Source organism: Macaca fascicularis, chromosome 15 (assembly GCF_037993035.2).
Source record: "Macaca fascicularis isolate 582-1 chromosome 15, T2T-MFA8v1.1".
NCBI lineage: Eukaryota > Metazoa > Chordata > Mammalia > Primates > Cercopithecidae > Macaca > Macaca fascicularis.
The window spans coordinates 98,785,328-98,805,945 of NC_088389.1; the positions used below are offsets into that span (position 1 = coordinate 98,785,328).

General features: G+C 43.0%; 1 protein-coding gene across 11 annotated transcripts in view; it reads right to left on the bottom strand.

Moving 5' to 3' along the window:
- Positions 1 to 20,618, bottom strand: part of DOCK8 (dedicator of cytokinesis 8) — a 238,793-nt gene that overhangs the window by 112,884 nt on the left and 105,291 nt on the right. For all 11 annotated transcript variants that reach the window (XR_012424766.1, XM_045373157.2, XM_005581858.4 and 8 more), the window contains 5 exons: positions 20,134 to 20,214; positions 18,224 to 18,383; positions 15,861 to 15,997; positions 13,447 to 13,540; positions 11,601 to 11,763 (listed from right to left, as the gene is read on the bottom strand). Coding sequence is in view for 10 of the 11 variants with exons in the window: in XM_045373157.2 (XP_045229092.2) it covers positions 11,601 to 11,763; positions 13,447 to 13,540; positions 15,861 to 15,997; positions 18,224 to 18,383; positions 20,134 to 20,214 (635 nt within the window). In the remaining variant the exon portion in view is untranslated. The remainder of the gene's footprint in view (positions 1 to 11,600; positions 11,764 to 13,446; positions 13,541 to 15,860; positions 15,998 to 18,223; positions 18,384 to 20,133; positions 20,215 to 20,618) is intronic.

Below are 20,618 nucleotides of genomic sequence, written 5' to 3' on the forward strand. Positions count from 1 at the left end.
GATTAGGTAAATGCTAAATTTCTAGACAAATCCTGATTCTCACAGGGTTCTTGCTGACTTCAGGGAAAGTTCTATAAGGGAGTTGGAAACACTGGATACAGTGCAAAAACGCAGGGTTTACATGCCACTGGCTATTGCTAGAGAGCTGTCGAGGGAAGACTGTTGCCATGACGTCTTTAACCAGAAAGCATCATCACCATCCTGTTGCTCTACGTAGACAGACTTGGGACATAAAGAGGAAAACTTCCTGTTCTTCACACCTTCCCCTCCCATTCCACTTTCTCAGTCCCATTCAATGGGTATTTCTGTGCCTACTGAGTAGATGCTGTGAGCTGACGTAGCCTGCTCTACCTGCATAGAAGATAACTTGTCAAATGGAGCCCAGTCTTAATTCCAGGGCCCGGGGAAGAAACAGTGAAGGAAGACTGCAATGTGATGATCAAAAACTTGAACATGATTTGCCAATGGGCAGCTCTAATGACAGCTTTGTGTCACCTGAAAGAATTGCAGACAATCTTCGAGCCTTTGTGATTGGTAAGTGAGAAAGGCACCCCCTACTAGGGCCCTTTTCCAGCCATGATTGGTGTTGAAGGTAGTGACCAACTATCTGTCCTTCTGACCTGCCCGAGACCAGGGTGCCACTCTAGAAACAAGACTATAGAAAAACTGATTTCTCCAGGTCCAATCCAGTCCCCGATGATGAGATTACATCAAAACCTCACTGGAGAAAGGCCTTCCCCAGTTACCTACTTAGAGTTTAATTTCAGTCAGAGGTAGACCATACAAGGCAAATCCTGGTGGACCCCCGACCCTACCAGGACCTATCAGGAAGCTAGAGAAATTAGGGATGTCACTGGCATCTCCTGTTGGCCATATGGTGCCACCACCCAGCTCCTACAACAAAACCCCAGTGAACTAGGTTAATTGTCAACCGGCCTCATCCCCTTCCCATGCCAATCCCAAAAAGCACTTCCTGAGTGAGCTCCAACACACTGATTTTTATCCTGATGGGAGAAATAGTATGAATCTCTGCCACCCTCAGGAAGTTTGCAGTCAGGACGGAGGTCCACAGCTCTGATCCTGTGTCCATTCTTTGGCACCAGAGTTGCCGCCTGTCAGGCTGACTGGTCCCCCTTCAGTGATTCTTCTTCCACATTCCTCCTACATTCCGTCCCAACAAAATTATATTGGTTTCAAAATAATGCAGGGAGCGGCATTGAGGAGCACAGGGGTTATTATTCCACTTAGCCGCAGAGTGAGGACAAACCACTAATTTGATGTTTGTTCTTTACAAAAGAGGAGGCAGCCGTCAATCAATTCCTCCCCCCACAAGGGTAGGCTGGTTATTAAAGTGAAAGAAAACCTGCCAGAAAACCAAACCCCTGCCCTTTCTCTCTCCCCAGTAAGACTATCTCACTGATGTTCTAAGAGAATTAAAGTGGCATGAACGTGTCCTGGACGGCATGTACATTGGCAGAATCTAGTTCAACAGTCATTAAGTTAAAAGTATTGTAACGAGGAAATAAATGCAAAGGTAAAAAATGCAAGAAGAGTGGCACCTCCCAGTCCTTTGGGAGGCTGAGGTAGGAAGATTGCTTGAGGCTAGGAGTTCAAGACCAGCCTGGGCAACAGAGTGAGACCTTGTCTCTAGAAAAGATAAAATAAGTAGCTGGCGTGGTGACACACAACAGTGGTCCTAGCTTCTCGGGAGGCTGAGGTGGGAGGATCGCTTGAGCCCAGGAGTTTGAGGCTGCAGTGAGCTAGAATCATACCACTTCACTCCAATCTGGGAGACCGAGCAAGACCCTGTCTCTTAAAAGAAGAAAACGCAAGAAGGGCATGAGAAAACAGAACTCCAAGTTTGCGATGAGCCGAGCTTGAGGAGCACAGGGAGATTTCTGGAAAGGTGAGAATGAGGGGAGGCCACGTTTTCAACAATGGGAGTAAGGGAAGAACAAACAAGCTCAGAAGGGCTATTGGAGGGCGGGGGAAAGAGAAAGAAGAAACAGATTACATTAAGTGAAGAATAATTGTTCATGCCCCTACTCTGAGAAGCAAATTCACCCAAGTCTGAGCCAAAGAGAATGAATCGGAATTCTAAGGTTTCCGAGAAAAATTTAGAAACTATCGTGTATATTTGTGCATATTACCTTTAAGGACATTAACTGACACTTTGAGAGAACAGAAATGTAAATCTGTTAATAGGATAACGAAACTGGTCTGTTTCCTGTGAGCTGATTGAGGGAAGTTTAGAAACGCTACTAAACTTGCCTTTGAACCCTGATAGGAGAGAAAGCTCAGCCCATGTCACCCTTATCGAGTGAGTGGAGTGGTACAAAAGGAACAACCAGGTTGGGTTTAAAAGCTATAACTCTAAGGAAAGATAAGAAATAGGCTTTGAGATTTTCTTATTGCTAAATGTACAATTATTAACCTGAGCATGGAAACCGCTTAGAAATCATTAAAATGAGCCATTATGTTAAGCTCCTCTAATTTTATCCTTATGAAGCCATGATATTTATATATATTCCCACTAATAGTTACATGAATCTCAGTTTACATTTTGAAAGTTGTCAAAGAACATGAAACAAAGCAGGCAGAACTGGCACATTTTTTGAAAGTTTTAGAATCTTTCTGTTGTTTATACCAGTGGGTAAAGAAATTCCATCTTTTAACTATAAAAGACACATGACATCTGATGAATTAGCCATGGTTTTAAACAATTACCTTATTATGCTGTCAAAATACAGTCCTTTCAACTACTGACAGCTCTGTTTTATTTTGTACTGTGGGGTTTACCTGCACCTCCCACTCAGTTTCTTTCCTTGGGAAACCCTGACGCAGCATCTCATATTTTGCCTGAGTATAAGACGATCCGGAAGTATAAGATGATTCCCTACTTCTGCTGAGGACCCAAGGGTAGCCTGTCTGAGGCCTGAAACCACAGGACATCCATTAAGGAGAGCTGTTAAAATACCTCTGCTTTAGAGATGGCCAAACACTTCCAGGGAAAGGTGGATGAATGCTGACCTTTGGGGGCATCTGTAAAGTACATGAGGAGGTCAGAACTGAGGATGAAAAAGCTACAAAGTAGCGTCCCCACAACTTCCCACTCACAAAAGAAATAAGACTAAACAGTTCCCCAAAGCCGTCCCATCAGAAGAGAACAAGCCACTTCAAAGGACTGATTTTAAAAAATAATTTTTAAAACTAACAAAAGTATAGAAATCAAAGTAAAAAAGGCTTTTTGGATTTTAGGTGCTCCCTCTAATCTAGACAAACTTGTTCAAGATCACAGTCAAATGCAAGCCTAACTTTGCTTTAATTTCACCACTACTTCTCCATTGCTTCTGCCTCCATCAACCAGTGTAACCCATGTAGAAACACGATGCCTCATGAACCTTCCTGCTGAATTTTATGTAAAGGATAGTGGAAAAATGACATTCGTCACTGTTAAACCGACAGCAGGACTTTTAGGGAGGACAGTTGTACATGGGCTGTAACACCAAAGCATTGTGGACTCAAATGAGTATAAAATAAGGAGAGTGATATGGAGTTGTGAACGGTGGAATCAGTGACACTAATGTACACAGCACCTCCTTACTCCTACTTCCTACCTGCCTCAACCACGATTCTAGGAAAATTTGGCACATTCTTTGGTTTACATACGAGGCAGAATTAGTGAATGTGTAAATATGTATAGTAAGCAACTCTCCCCAAAATGATAAGATTTCGATCTCTAGCTACCTTAAGGGATGCATCTCTTGATCCCCCTCCCCACTACACCTTCCCTCAAAATGCCAGAGGTCTAAGGTCAGGACTTACTAATGAAAGGAGGCAGAAACTGACAGGCTAGAATAAAATCCTTTGCGAAAAATGACAATAGTGATCACGTAGGACGCTGCAATACTTTTCAGTTTTTCTTGGTCTTGCACTTCAAGGGCAAAAAGTAAAATATGCGTCCTACTTTCATAAATCACGACTTCATATGTTTTGTAACGAAAAAGGTAGTCGTGTGTCTGAATCTAGAAAGTGAGTGAATTGTGCCCTCTAGTGGTTGAATGTTATACTGGAACGGCAGCTTTGCTGTCATAACCTTAGGCAATTGGTTCCCTCCTGAATTTTTTCGTTTTTACAAATAGGAGGATTGCTGAGTTTTGGAGCAAGGCATTAGGAATGCGGGGATTGTGTTCCTGATTTATTATTGAGACCAAGCTGCAACCAGCACCAGAAATTCACTTTGTCTTTGTCTCCATTCCTTGGCTAATTTAAATGACTAGATTTTGCCTGGGCTGCCACTGCCCTTCCTAAGTAAATGGTTTGTTTATAAAAGCTTCTGTTCCATAAGCAACTGCTTGCTAAGCCTAATAAAACCAAGGACTGGGCTTCCAAATCATCTTATACTTAGGACAGAGTTTTCTGTTTTTTGAGAGTGTCTCACTCGGTCGCCCAGGCTGGAGGGCAGTGGGCATGATCACGGCTCACTGTAGCCTCGACCTTCCTAGGTTAAGCGATCCTCCTGCCTCAGCCTTCCAAGTAACTGGGACTGCAGGTGTGGACCCCCTCCCCTGGCTAATTTGTTGCTGTTGTTGTAGAGACAGGATCTCACTATGTTGCCTAGGCTGGTCTTGAACTCCTGGGCTCAATGGATCCTCCCGCCTCGGCCTCCCAAAGCGCTGGGATTGCAGGTGTGAGCCGCTGTGCCTGGTATGGAGCATTGGACAACTCCACACAGTAGAGGAACTCACTAAGGGTTGGTGGAAGCTTCCCTTCCATGAGAAGGAGGGGGAAGATTTGATTTGAACAAAAGAGAGTGTCAGACCACCAGTGCCCCATCCCAGACTTCCTGAATGGGAGTCTCCAGGGTGGGGCTGGACACTTAACTCTGATGCACAACCACCCTTCCTTCCCCCAGCACTGACAAGATCCACTCCTAATATAGAGCTGACTGGGCTTAAACTGGGAATCCATTTCCTGGGATGAAATAAAGTCCCTTTCAAAGATACTCCCCATGTTCTGCCCCCCTTCCTAACCACTTCATTTGGAGTTATTTCTGGTTCCTTTCCTTAGAAATTCTAGTCACTAAATCATAACTCGCAGATGTTCCTTCCGGTCAGCTCCTGCATACATGCTATGCCATTCTTTTTCCCCCGCAGAAGAGAAGGCGTGTAGTACTCCTTAAGACTCCACTGCGATATGCGCATCCCCGTTAGGTCAGATCAGACTTCTGGTCTGAGAACATTCAGTTGAATAGGAGGAGTGCTGAAAACAGCTAATTATCCATCAGAGAAATCATGCTCCAACTGATACGCTTGTTCTCGGCAAGCACAGTCCTCCACAGCAAGTCTGATAATTGGATAAGCAAGACCTCAGAGGCTCTCGGGGGCTGAAATGAGAGATGAAAATGTACTTTATGTGGCTCTCTTTACTGTAATCACCAGTTAAAGGGACGGCAGGGAGCTTAACAAGCTCATTACAACCTCAGCGCCTGTGATCTCTGCACATACTCCCCTGGCGGCCTCAGGATAGGATGCCCTTGAAGGCCTCGCTGGGCCTTGGCTTCAGCCCATGCTGTTTTCATTCTGCCCCCACCAGAAAGCAGCTGGTGTCTCTAGTACCAGCTGTTGGGCCACATGGAAAACAAGCCAGGAGTTGGTGAATATGTGTTCCTAGGCAAACCACTAGTGTTTTCTTAATCTGAACACAGAGCAAGGAATGCCAAGCTCGGATTTAGATAATCCCTTTCATCAACTCAGTTTTTTCCAGCTGTTCTGCTCTGCTTTCGGAATTGCTGTGCTTCTGCTTCTGATTTCTCAGAGCCTCCTGCCTGGCTCTGGTTCAGAGGACCCTGCTCTAGCTCCATGCCTCTAACCCACAGAGGCTGCACATGGCACTGCAGAGGGACCAAGGCCCTGATTTGAGAGCCCCTGGTCATTCCTGGGATGAACACTTCTGGCTCTAGAAGTTGGTCTCTATTGTTAGAGCAAGGATTTATTTTATGAATGCCCAACCCCCACTGACCCGTGGGGATACTTCCGGGAGCACTACCCAGTTCTACCAGAACTCATCTACAGCTGTTCCTTAAAGAAACTTGAATAAGGTAGAGACACGGGGCAGCACTCACACATTACCACAATTACATTTGCACCAACCTAATACAATAGAATGCAACTCGAATGGTGCCCCACACAGGACACCTGAAGGGGCAGGGCAAAGAAAAGAGGCAGTGAAAAGGTGGGAGGAAGGTGAGGCTGGGGACTGGAAGGCAATGCGGGTCTACCCCAAGCCAACTTCACCTGAGGCTCTGTGGCAGCTGCTCCTTTAAGAGAGGTAAAGATAACTGGAGTTCAACTCAGGTGATGTTCAACTGCAACCCTCATCAATACCAAAATCCTCAAATGTGTGACTCTGGTTACCACTGGCACTCAAGGCCAGATGACATCTGCCATTAGAACCAGGTAATAGTTCCCTCCACCCAAGGGGGCTCTGCAGTTTATGTTAAGGGCACACGAATTTGAAATCCCAAACCTGGCTTTCTCAGTGTAAGCATTTATTGTTTGGCCCGATAGATGTATTGTCTACAAGTTCCAGGTAGATCAACTTTTTATAAGTCAAGCCATATTTCAAATTCATGAGGTGAATCCTCTATAAATGAAGAAATATCCCTGAATTTATCTGCCCCAAAAATCTTCATTTTCATTTATTTGATCTCTTTAAGGGATACAACTATGACCAGGATTACTGATTGGCATGGAAATAGCAACATCAACAGTGAAAAAGTTACCTGACAGACTCTTGGAATGAGAATAAATCTGGATTTCTTCAATTAAGAAATAGGAACTGCTGTCCTCGCCAAAATGATAATGCTTTTTTTTTTTTTCTGTTGCCCAGGCTGGAGTGCAATGGCGGGATCTCAGCTCACTGCAACTTCTGCTTCCTGGGTTCAAGAGATTCTCCTGCCTCAGCCTCCTGAGTAGCTGGGATTACAGACACCCACCACCATGCCCAGCTACTTTTTGTATTTTTAGTAGAGATGAGGGTTTACCATGTTGGCCAGGCTAGTCTCAAACTCTTGACCTCACTCAGGTGATTCACCCGCCTCAGCCTCCGAAAGTGCTAGGATTACAGGCGTGAGCCACCGCACCCGGCACAAAATGATAATACTCTTGGGAGTGATAAGTGAATGAGTTTAGAGATCTTTGCTTGAAAAGAGACTTTTATTTTGGGGATCAGTATAGAAAAGCCATGAGTCGCAGGTTTTTTGAGGTATGGGGTGATGGCAAGGAACAAAAAGAGAGGAAAATGGACAGAAATGAAAAGGTGAGGTCACCCAAGGCAAACTTAGCTTGCCAATTTTATCTGGGGTTCAGACCTCACTGGATTCTTTCCATTTTCATGTCGTGGATGGGGGGAGGTGCAGGAAAGGGGACGCTCGTCTGGGACTGGGGAACTGTCAAAACCAATCTCAAAATCAAAACCACTCTAAAGGAGACAAGAACTGGAGAAGAAAACCAAAAATTTAAAACAAGAGATTTAGACAAGATGCTTCCTAAATTCTGTGAAATTTTCATGAAGATTCTGAACCAAGTTCATTCTCTCTCTCTTTCCTTAAATAGACTATAAAATATGGTGACCTGGGAGCCAAGAGAAGGGGCCACAACCACACTAGAGAGAAATCTCTTCTGTCATTCCCCAGAGTAAAGACCTGGTTTCTAACAGGGTGGCCTTGGCATTTCTAACGGGGTGGCCTTGGCATTTCTACAGTGCCCAGTACAGCTCAAGAATATTAACTCTATATTTGCGGGTCTGTTTCTCATGATGACAAGTTGGGTCCATTGAAAACCGTCCAGACTTGTCCTTCTTTGGCCTCCCACATTTCTGAATCATTCAGTGCGCTAATGCGTTCTAAGTCCCACTGTGATGTAATTAAGGGATAATATTTGCAGCAAGAAGTAGACAGCATTGTAAATGCCACCTGTGGGTGATTAAATGCTGAGCAGAAGTTGAATAACTATAGAGTTCATTGGATGCAAATAAATCTATTCCAATGCCACAAGCATTTTTTCTCCGATTATAGGATAAAGTTTCTAAAAGATACAAAGCATCCATAAGCAAACATTTTCATGCCTTCATCTTCCTCTAAGGAATAGAGAATTGAAACTACTGCATCCTAAGAATGCTTATCTCATCTAAGAGGGAGACTTGGGGACTAAGTTTAGATGTAAGGAATGAGGACTGAAAATGAAGAGCTGCTCCAGGAAGGATTAAATGGGGAAATATATGTACACCTCCTAAATACTGTAATGAAGAACTCTCCATTCCTAACTGTGTGAATAGCTGTTTGTGTTTCTCACTATAATTTTATTTTCTAAACTATTATTTTTTCTAGAGATAGGGTCTCACTCCGTTGCTTGATCTGGAGAGGAGTGGCACGACCATAGCTCACTGTTACCTTGAATTTCTGGGCTCAACAATCCTCTGCCTCAGCCTTCTGAGTAGCTAGAACTACAGAGATGCACGATACCACACCTGGGTAATTTTAAAAATCTTTTGTAAAGATGGGGTCTCACTATGTTGCCCGGGCTGATCTTAAACTCCTAGCTTCAAGTGATCCTCCAGCTTCAGCCTCCCAAAGCAGCAGGGTTATAGTGTGAGCCACTGTGTCTGGCCACCTCGCTGTAATTTTTGATCTCAAGGAACCATTCACTTGTCCTTTCTGGGTCTTAATTTTTGTGCATCTGGAAATGTAAGGGTGGGGATGCTTGGATCAGGTGAGCTCTGAAATTCTTTGCATTTTAGTTCCACGTATGTCCTACTGGAAAGTATGGGTGAGGAACTGGAAAATGGGAATTGTCTTACACTGCTGTTAGGACTGCAAATGTAAAATTTTAGAAAGCTAAGGCTGAAATGTATATTACTTGTGACTTGGTAATTTCACGTTTAGGTGTATTTCTTAAAGAAACTTTCACAAATGTGTACAGAGGGGCAAAGACAAAAAATCTTACTCCATAGTGTTTGTAAGAGCTGAAAACTTGAAAAATACATAAATGCATATCAACAAGGAAATGAATAAAATATGGCTTCTTCACAAAGGAATACCATACAGCAGTTAAAAGAAATAACAGGATGGGCACGGTGGCTCATGTCTGTAATCCCAGCACTTTGGGAGGCCGAGGCAGGTGGATAACGAGATCAGGAGTTCAAGACCAGCCTGGCCAAGATGGTGTAACCCTGTCTCTACTAAAAATACAAGAATTAACTGAGTGCGGTGGCAGGCGCCTGTAGTCCCAGCTACTCGGGCGGCTGAGGCAGGAGAATTGTTTGAACCCAGGAGGCGGAGGTTGCAGTGAGCCGAGATCACACCACTGCACTCCAGCCTGGGTGGTAGAGCGAGACTCCATCTCAAAAATAATAATAATAATAATAATCATCATCATCATCATCATCATAACAAACCTTTATATGAATCAATATTGATATTTCTAAAAATGCAAGCCATTAAAAAGTTCGCATTGGTAAAATTTGTGGAAATCTGGGTAAGTAGAAAGAAAAATGACTCATGACTTCATAGTAATACTCAAACAAAAAAAGAAAAAAGAAAAACAAATCAATCTTTTGAGTGACAAAAACAAAGTATAATATAACAGCTAGAGCAGCAAACCTCAACCTTTTTGACAGCAGAGACCGGTTTAATCGAAGACAATTTTCCATGGACTGGGGTGGCAGTGGGGGATGGGGGATGGTTTTGGGATGACTTAACCACATTCTATTTATTGTGTACTTTATTTCTATTCTTATTACATTGCAATCTATAATGAAATAATTATATAACTCATCATAATATAGAATCAGTAGGAGTCCTGAGCTTGTTTTCCTGCAACTAGAGGGCCCCATGTGAAGGTGATGGGAGACAGCCACAGATTATCAGGCATTAGATTCTCATAAGCAGTGCACAACCTAGATCCCTCGCATATGCAGTTCACAATAGGGTTCGTGCTTCTGTGAGAATCTAATGTCGCTCCTGATCTGACAGGAGGAGGAGCTTAGGTGGTAATACAAGCAATGGGGAGCGGCTGTAAATGAAGCTTCACTCACCCGCTGCTCATGTTTTGCCGTGCAGTCTGGTTCCTCACAGGCCAAGGACCAGTAACGGTCTATGGCCCGGGGGTTGGGGACCCCTGACCTAGAGTGTGAAGTCATTTGTGTAAATTTTAAATGAATATAAAGATAATGGCATTGAGTGTTCACAGATGTGTGTGTGTGTGTAAGTGTGTGTAAAAGGAGAAAAAATAGGACACACATAATTTCCTGATGATAAAAGTTTAGGAGGTGAGGTAAAAGTCTGTGACTGGAGACTGGGGATAAAGAAGACTTCAACCAAATCGGTACCACTGTATTTCTTTTATATAAAAATACAGAAAACAGCAATGTTATTTCTGGATGGTGGGGAAGAGATGCTTTTTACAGACAGCATCATTTTCTGCATTAAGGGAAATATTCTCAAAATAAAGACTTATATGAGCATTAATGCCTTTGGCAGATGTGTGCTGACAAGCACTTCTTCCAGACCACACAGAATAGGTCAGGTGCCACCATATGCAATTCAGAAACCAAGGCAGCCCAACCTGTTAGGCCTTTAGTGTCTAGCTCTGTACTCTCCAATATGGTAGACACATACAGCTACTTGACTTTAAATTAAAATTAATTAAAATTACTTTTTCAGTTCCTCCATTGCACTAGCCACATTTCAAATGTTGAACAGCCACATGTGATTAGTGGCTATTGTACTGGTGGCACACATATAGAACATTTCTGTTACTGCCATAAATTCTTTTGGAATGTGTGCCACTATTATGTTATTGCTGTAAATTCTATTGGAAACAGCTAGTCTTTAGCTCTTTTGACAACTAGCACATTTTGGTCACATTGCTCTTTTTCTAGTATGTCCTTCTGCACAGAGGAAAACAAAGGTCATGACTAGCAGATTTTTTTTTTTTCTTTAATCTCTGGAAAACATATGTCCACTATAATCCTAAACTACAATTACATCTGAAGTAACACTTTCTTGTTAAAGAGAATTAGGTGAACTATGTTTAGAAAGAGATGTGGCAATCACCTATCATTACATAAATACCATATTTCATTTCCCTAAAACTTAGGAAGTAGGAAGACAGGTTGAAGGATGAGAAAACATTATTCAAATAAAACTCAGAATGTGAGTTCAGTGGTTTTCCAAGAATCTGCTTTTCCTTTTCTTTTTCTTTTTTCTTTTTTTTTCTTTTCTTTTCTTTTTTTTTTTTTGAGACAGAGTCTGGTTCTGTCTCCCAGGCTGGAGGCCAGTGGTGCGATCTTGGCTCACTGCAACCTCTGCCTCCTGGGTTGAAGCTATTCTCCTGCCTCAGCCTCCCAAGTAGCTGGGATTATAGGCATGCACCACCATGCCCAGCTAATTTTTGTATCTGTTGTAGAGACAGGGTTTTGCCATGTTGCCCAGGCTGGTCTCAAACTCCTGAGCTCAAGCATTCCTCCTGCCTTGGCCTCCCAAAGTGCTGGGATAATGGTGTGAGCCACCGCACCCGGCCTGAACCTGTGTTTCTTACCTGTACACTGTATGAGGGACATATACTTCTCGTGTTGGAAATTCCAAAATCTCTTTGTGCGGGCGTGTCCGGTTTTCAGGAAAGGGTTTCACGGGCAGCATTTCAGGAGTCAGACAGCAATTGATGATCTCTGGAGCTGTAGAAATCTCCAGTCTGAGCAAGCCTAAAGACAGAAAATAGGAATGTTCTAGTAAAGAAACTGCCATGTTATGAAGGAATCAAGAAGGATTGTTGCACTGTGTTTCTTTCATGAAAATAAGAACAAACTATAGTATATAAAAAAGTTTTGGAGCTAATTTCCTACAGTTTGAAAAAAGTGTGCCATGATAACCTTTGAGATTTAGCTTCTATAAAATAAAATATAAAGCAAGAAATTGTAAAATGAGAAGGAATGGATTAGAGGATTTTTAAAGTTCTTTCCTGAATTACCACAGTATAATTTTATATAGTTAAGTAACTTCCCTGCATTGCTAGCAGTAAAAATTGGGAGTTTTAAAACTGGCTTCCAGCTGGACGCGGTGGCTCACGCCTGTAATCCCAGCGCTTTGGGAGGCCGAGGCAGGTGGATCACAAGGTCAAGAGATTGAGACCATCCTGGCCAACAGGGTGAACCCCGGTCTCTACTAAAAATACAAAAAATTAACCAGGCGTGGTGGTGGGCCCCTGTAGTACCAGCTACTCGGGAGGCTGAGGCAAGAGAATCACTTGAACCCAGGCGGCAGAGGTTGGAGTGAGCTGAGATTGTGCCATTGTACTGCAGCCTGGTGACAGAGTGAGACTCCACCTCAAACAAAAACAAAAACAAAAACAAAAACAAAAAAAAACAAACTGGCTTCCATGGGCCTGAGGATGCTACAGAAGTACCTCCAGGGCTGCTAAGTGAGGATAAGGAAGGTGCCTTTGCCTTCTACCAAAGCATCTCACATTCACTTTTTTAATACTAAGTATAATATTTTATTTGATTAAAGGGGCTCCTCTGTTTAAACAATGATCTCATTATCTGAGAAACCAGATCTAAAGCACAAGGTTTGTTTACGAAATCAATCCTTTAAGAAAATTAAAAAACATTAATAGGTTTGCCAAAAACAGAACAATTCAGATTCTTTTTTGTTTTTGAGATGGAGTCTTGCTCTGTCGCCCGGGCTGTAGTGCAGTGGCCGGATCTCAGCTCACTGCAAGCTCCGCCTCCCGGGTTCACGCCATTCTCCTGCCTCAGCCTCCCGAGTGGCTGGGACTACAGGCGCCTGCCACCACGCCCAGCTAGTTTTTTGTAATTTTTAGTAGTTCGCCGTGTTCGCCAGGATGGGATGGTCTCGATCTCCTGACCTCGTGATCCGCCTGTCTCGGCCTCCCAAAGTGCTGGGATTACAGGCTTGAGCCACTGTGCCTAGCCACAATTCAGATTCTTAACCCCTAACACAAAATCTCACATTTCACTTGGCAAACATGATTATTATTATTATTATTTTGAGACGGAATCTCCCTCTGTTGCCCAGGCTGGAGTGCAGTGGCGCGATCTCGGCTCACTGCAAGCTCCGCCTCCTGGGTTCATGCCATTCTCCTACCTCAGCCTCCCGAGTAACTGGGACTACAGGTGCCTGCCACCACGCCCGGCTAATGTTTTGTATTTTTAGTAGAGATGCGGTTTCACCGAGTTAGCCAGGATGTTTTTGATCTCCTGACCTCGTGATCTGCCTGCCTCAGCCTCCCAAAGTGCTGGGATTACAGGCGTGAGCCACCGCCCACGGCTGTAAACATGATTTGATAAATTCTGGCATTAGACAAAGAATGTGTCTAATGATAAGCGGTTGGGCACAGCTAAAGAGGACAAAGATGTCATTCACACCTGGAATTGACTTGACTCGTCTCTGTAAGGACGAAGATCTTTTGTAGTCAGCTAAAAACTTGAATAAGTCTTCATCACTAAGGCGATCTCCTTCCTGCCAAGAGAAAAGTCAGAGTTAGTGTACATGCACCTTTGACTCTTGGGTTGGGGACCAACGATTTCTGGGAAGATTTTTACCTTTAAGTTTTATTCTCACAAGTCTTTCATAGAAATTAGGATTATAGGCAGCTCTGAAATTACTGAGTTCCACTTCTCATTAAATCCTTCTCAATCACTGATGACTCACTGTGCCTCGGCCTCTCATCAGTCTTTCTGGGATGGGGCTTCTGCTGCACTCTAAGGAAGCCTGTCTGACCATTAGAAAACCAGGCCAAAAGCTTCCCTGCCTATAACTCTCACCCTCTGATACCAGTGTTACCCCCTGGAACAATACAGAATAAGTTTACTTTCCTCTTCAAATGTTCGAAGGTGGAGAAAGCATCTTCCCATCTCATTTTCTTCACATTTGTCTTGAACAGGAAGGTGAAATATAAATGCTGCCCACCCCCACATATGCCCAAGACGGGTCAGGAACTCTGCCAAGGGACACATATGCATGATCTCCAATCCTTACAATGACCCAGTAAGGTAATTAGGTAGATATGTCTTATTCCCAATGAGACCATTCAGACTTGCTTAAGTACCTTGCCCTCCAAGGTCATAAGATTGGTGTATGCTGAATAGAAACCTTTTCAGACCCTTACAATTTCTATTATGTGGCACGGTGCACAGGCTCCCTCAGCATCCCTTTTGCATTTCAGTTTGTTAATGTAACCCCTTTAAATGCTCCATGAAGACTGTAGCTATGGAAAACTTTCCAAAACAGAGTCAGACCAAGTGAGTTTATTTTAAGTGTGGCAAAATATAACTAACATAAAATTACCATCTTACCTTTTTTTTTTTTTTTTTTTTTTTTCCTGAGATGGAGCCTCACTCTGTCACTCAGGCTGGAGTGCAGTAGTGCAATCTCAGCTCACTGCAACCTCCACCTCCCAGGTTCAAACAATTCTCCAGCCTCAGCCTTCCAAGTAGCTGGGATTACAGGCATGCACCACCACACCTGGCTAATTTTTTGTGTTTTTAGTAGAGACGGGGTTTCACCATGTTGGTCAGGCTGGTCTTGAACTCCTGACCTCAAGTAATCCACCTGCCTCGGCCTCCCAGTGCTGGGATTACAGGTGAGAGCCACTGCGCCCGGCCCATCTTACCTATTTCTAAGTGCACAATTCAGTAGTGTTAAGCACATTCGCATTGTTGTGCAACCAACCTCCAGAACGCTTTTCTCTTGCAAAAAAAAAAAAAAAAAAAAAAAAATCTGAAACTCTATACCCTTTAACCAGCGATTCCCCATCCCCTCTATCCCTAGACCCTGGCAACCATCATTCTACTTTCTGTCTCTATACATTTGACAAGTCTAGGAAGTTTTAACTCTTTTCAATAGTCTTGATGTTTACTGAGCTAACGAAGAGTACCATCTGGAACGGTCACGTTCTCTGAGCAAGCAGGGAGCCCTGCAAACGTGCACAGCAAGCAGTAGTGAAAGTGGCAGCTTGCACATGAATAGCCAGGCCAAGAAACCCTGAGATCCACCGGGAAGGCGATGTCCCAGCCAGACTGTTGTCATAGCTTAATGAATGGATTGGCCAAGATAGTTCAAATAGGATGATAGTTTGTATCACGAGGAACAAAACCTAATCCTTCTCTCAGTTAAAATAGCTGACATTCATTGAGCACTTACTGTATTCCAGGCACTCTAAAAAGAGCTTGACAGGTCTCATGTCACCTGACCTTCCTACAAGCCACATGAAGTTAAGTACTATTGCTCCCGTTTTCTGGCTAATGAAATTGAGGCTTCGTGAATGCTGTGGTTTGAATGTCCCCTTCAAAACTCATGGTGAAGCTTGGTCCCCGTGGTGGCAGTGCCCCTGGGAAGTGGGGCCTTTAAGACGTGATTGAATCATGAGGACTCTGCCCTCACGATGGATTAATCCATTCACAGATTAATGGATTAATCTGTGTCATGGGAGGGGAACTGGTGGCTTTACAAGAGGAAGAGAGACCTGAGCTAGCATGCTCAGCCGCTCGCCATGCTCCACCTCAGGACTCTGCAGAGAGGCCCCGCCAGCAAGAAAGCCCTCACCAAGTGTGGGCCCTCAACTTCGGATTTTTTCAGCCTTCATAACTGTAAAAAACAAATTCCTTTTCTTTTAAAATTACCCAGTTTCAGATACTCTATTATAAGCAGCAGAAAATGAACTAAGACAGTGAGGTTAACTAATTTGCTCTCTTAATCACTACATGTCCTCCTCCTGTGGGTTCCAGTGCCCATGCCAGTATGGGGAAAAACTCAGACACACTGTAATGTAAAGCGATACCTGCTTGAAAAAGCTGCTAACGCTCAGGGTGGAGGTTTTGAAGTTGGATCCAACCCCATTTTCCTCCAAGGAGAGGGCTCTTTCAGAAAGCCTTCTAGATTGGGCCAATGTCCTCCGTTCACCTACTGAGCTTCTTCCTTTAAGAAAAACAATTGTCATTCCAAAGGATGCCTTTCTGTTCAAATACACAGCAGTTATTAACTCTACAGTATATATGTTTAAAGTCACTGATCAGGAACACTGAATATGGCCATCCTTGTTTTGAATGAAAATGTCCTTCCATTGGCCCCTACCTTTCTTAGTCCTCCTGTTGATGTTCTTAATCCTCCTCCGACCAAAGGAGAGAGGACAGGAGCAGCCATGGCCCCCTCCCACATGGAAATTAGGGTAGACCAGATGCCACCCGGCAAGAGTCCAGAGCTGTAGCCAGAACAGGGTCTCCTGATAAGCTTTATTTAGTCAGCCCACTGTTTGTTTTTCTTTTATTTCTATATTTGCATTCCACTGGGAGAGGCATGTACTCAAATGCCCCCAAAGGCATTTGGGATTGTGACCCAAACATGCAGGGGTCAGCCTGTGGACATTCTGAATCTCAGCGTTCCTCTGCTCTCATTATGTGGACCAGGCAGCAAGACTGAGTTTCTGCCTTGGGTGATCTGCCCAATGGGAATTAGAACCCCAAATCACACTCAGACTTGGGCTGGGAGCCTGATAGTTTACCCAGTTGTTTCTTATCCCTTTTTGAGATTTGGGTGGAGATCTTGTTGCTTTTATATTGCAAAAACTCATGGGTTCTGTTGTAAATAATCAAATTGCTTAGAACTAGAATAGTTCCAACTCCTGTCTTTGAATATCTTATCCTTAATTCTTACCATGACGCTGAATTAGAATTTCTTGCTGCCTCTACCCACCTAAACTTGCCATTCTGCCTCAATATAATAGACGACATCTTTGCATCTTCTGGTTGCTCCTTAAGAATCAGTCTCTGTTGTAAGGTTATCCTTGACCTAGAGAGGACCGAGGCCTCAGCATGCCCTATACCTGAATTACGTAGCTTGTGGTGCCCTCTAAGCTGTATACATAACTCTTATCAGTAAGTTACTTGGGTCTACATAGATGACATTAAAGAAAGCTATGGCAGGAAGATCAGGATGTGGTAACAGTGAGGTTTGTTATTGACGAACCAGAAATAACCCAGGAGTTCTGACTGGTGATTATGTACCAGTAATTCCAAAATAGCAGCAGCAATCACAAAATGTCCTTTCCTCCACTTCCCCGCTCAAGGTAGCATTTCAGAAGTGGCTTAAGTCTTAGCTTAAGGAATGCATGAAAAAATGTGAACACAGACTTATATATTTGGTGGATACAAAAGCATTTAGGGAAACAGAAATCCCACCACAGGCGATGTGGGCAGGTCCACTTGAAAACTTGCAACCCTTTCGAAAATTTCCACACCCAAGCAGTGTAGGAATGAATGATTCAGATCAAGGGTGAGATGATGAAAAAGAAGTATGCTAAATAAACTAACAGTAAATAGATATTCTTTGGATGCCCATTTTTTCATTGCACTTGGCAAAGTAAACTTTAAAGAATTAGAAATTTTGCTGGGAAACTTGAGTTTTTTTCTTTTTTCTTTTCTTCTTCTTCTTTTTTTTTTTTTTTTTTTTTTTGAGACAGAGGCATGCTCTGTCACCCAGGCTGGAGTGCAGAGGCCTGATCTTGGCTCACTGCAACCTCACCTCCCTGGTTCAAGCGATTCTCCTGCCTCTGCCTCCCAAGTAGCTGGGATTACAGGTGTGCACCACCATACCCAGCAAACTTTTCTTATTTTTAGTAGAGACAGAGTTTCACCATGTTGGCCAGGCTGGTCTCGAACTCCTGGCTTCAAGTGATCCACCCACCTCGGCCTCCCAAAGTGCTGAGATTACAGGCGTGAGCCACCACGCCCTGTCGAGTTTTGCTTTTTGAAGGCTTTGTAACAGAGGCTTTTTTATTTTAGGTTTAGGAATCGACCACGGTGTCTCTGCTTAACACACTACAGATGGTTACTACATTTTCTTGTTAAAGTTTTACTTTAGAGAGGGGGTGGCTACCAAAAATTAACTTATTAAATGTCATACTATCTAGAAAATCTTACTATAAGAGTATACTTAATCTTTACCAATGTTCATGATGATTTCTTTTGGAGATCACTGTCCAAATATATGTAATCCAGTCATAATAGTGTTTCATTCTGTTTATCTCCTTCTTCCTCTCCATTCCCCACACCTCACTGTGCCCCCAGCCCCCAACTAGTAAGCTGTGGACCTGAGCAGTCGCACACTGGGGAGCCCTCCCTTTCCCACTGCAGGTGAAAATCTTACCAACCACAGAGTCCACATCAGTTACCTCCCTCTCAAGGGTGGAGACATTGAAGAAGCTCGATAAGCTTATGGGTGCCCAGGCAAAGGGCATCCGGTATTTCCCCAAACGCTGGCAGAAGGATTCAGCTTGGAGTTTTAGTTTTTCAATCTTTTCTTTACTCTGGAGGCAAATGGAAAGAAACAAGCTGAAACAAGCATCAGCACCAAGTCAACTGCCTCCGACCTGAATATGACAGCCATCTCTAAAATCCAAACCCTACTGATTAAAAAGAGTAAATACATATATTCCCACTAAAAAATAAAAACAGTGAATAGGCAGAAAAATGACGCACTCGGGCCAGAAGTCTAGCTGATAAGGAAATAAAGATTGAAAAACGAGGAGTTGACGAAAAGGCTACATTTAATTAGTAAAATACACTTTTAGCTAACAAAAACAAAAAGGGACTCACTACACCAGATTATCAATTCTTTTGGTGGCTGGCTATGTGACTTGGATTTGCATATGACAATCTTGAAATCAAGTTTAGTTTATCATCTACCAAGCTCCCAAGTGAACCTGTTTCTCCAAAAGTTGCCTTGGAAAACTCCAAAAAGTTCTAAACAGTCTCCTAACAACTCCTTAGGAAGTTTACAACACTTTCAAGGTGTTCTTTCTGAGTTCAGAATAAAAGATAGATTTTTTAAAAATGCCTTGAGCTCAATATATCTTACCTGACATTTATGAGTCTGTGGAGTACAATACTAATAAGGTAAGTCTTATTCTAGAAAGGCCAATTTTTTTTTTTTTTTTTTTTTTGAGACGGAGCCTTACTCTGCTGCCCAGGCTGGAGTGCAGTGGCACCATCTCGGCTCACTGCAACCTCTGCCTCCCGGGTTCAAGGGATTATCCTGCCTCAGCCTCCTGAGTAGCTGGGAATACAGGCGTGTGCCACCATGCCCGGCTAATTTTTTGTAGTTTTAATAGAGACGGGGTTTCACCATGTTAGCCAGGATGGTCTCAATCTTCTGACCTCATGATCTGTGTGCCTTGGCCTCCCAAAGTGCTAGGATTACAGGTGTGAGCCACCATGCCCAGCCAAGGCCATGTTTTAAAAATCACACTGGGAATCTTTGCAATTGCTGCTAAGAAAAGATATCCTTTTCATAGGCTCAACACCTATGCTGTGCTAATGAATATATAACGCATGCTAGTGACAGCCAATTCCCAGTTATTTGCATACCTGAAAGGGCAGTGGCCCGTGCTGTGGAGGAAGGCCAGGAGAGCTCTGGCACTGTTTAGTTTTGGGGTCTCCGTGGGCCTCCCAACCAGCCGAGTCAGAGCCTCAGAATGAAGACAACAGGGGGTGGCCTTACCCCAAACAAATTATATGATCAGACCTTGATGTATGTCAACATTAGAAAATTCAAGGATTTATTTCTCTAAAAAAATCATCATCAGGCTGGGCATGGTGACTCACACCTGTAATACCAACACTTTGGGAGGCTGAGGCAGGACAATCACTTGAGGCCAGAAGTATGAGACCAGCCTGGGCCACACAGTGAGACCCCATATCTACAAAAAATAAAAACTAGCCAAGCATGGTGGCATGTGCCTGTAGTACTAGTTGCTCAAGAGGCTGAAGGGGGAGGATCGCTGGAGCCCAGGAGTTCAAGGTTGTAGGGAGCCGTGATTGCACTATAGCACTCCAGCCTGAGAGATAAAGGAAGACACTGCCTCAAAAAAAAAAAAAAAAAAAAAAAAAAAAGTCAGTGACCAGTTTCCTTTTCCTCTTTTATTGAATTACATTGTAATAGTGTCTCATATAGGGACACATTAGGGACTAAAGCCCATTAACTATTTTGTGTAACACTTCTGAAAATATCAGCTTCTTCTAAGATGTCTCCATTTAACAATACTCAAGTGACCATACCTTTCCACCATCACTTTCTTTGATAACCAGGTAGGGCTCTGCACAGTCTCCAATCTCTCCCTGCTGCAGGACTTTTTCAATCTACCAAGAAAAATAATATTAAAATAAGGCACATAAATTACATCCATATAAAGGAATCTATGCAACCATCAAAATTACATTTTATGACAATATTTGATGACATAGGAAGATATCTGTGATACATGTTTTTTGATTAAAAAGTTTACATAAAGAATAGCATACGATTTTATTTAAAAATTATAAAGGCATATTAAAAGGGTGACAGTAGATACACAGCAAATGCAGCAAGTGTTAATAGTAGTTATCTTTGTATGGTGGGATTATGTGTGATTTTTATTTTCTTCCCATTGCTTATGTGTATTTTCTATTTTAAACAATAAACATGCAGTATGTATATAATAAAAAAGGCAATAAAAGTTATTTTATAAAACAAAACCCAGGAGACATATGTAAGAAGTGGAAAG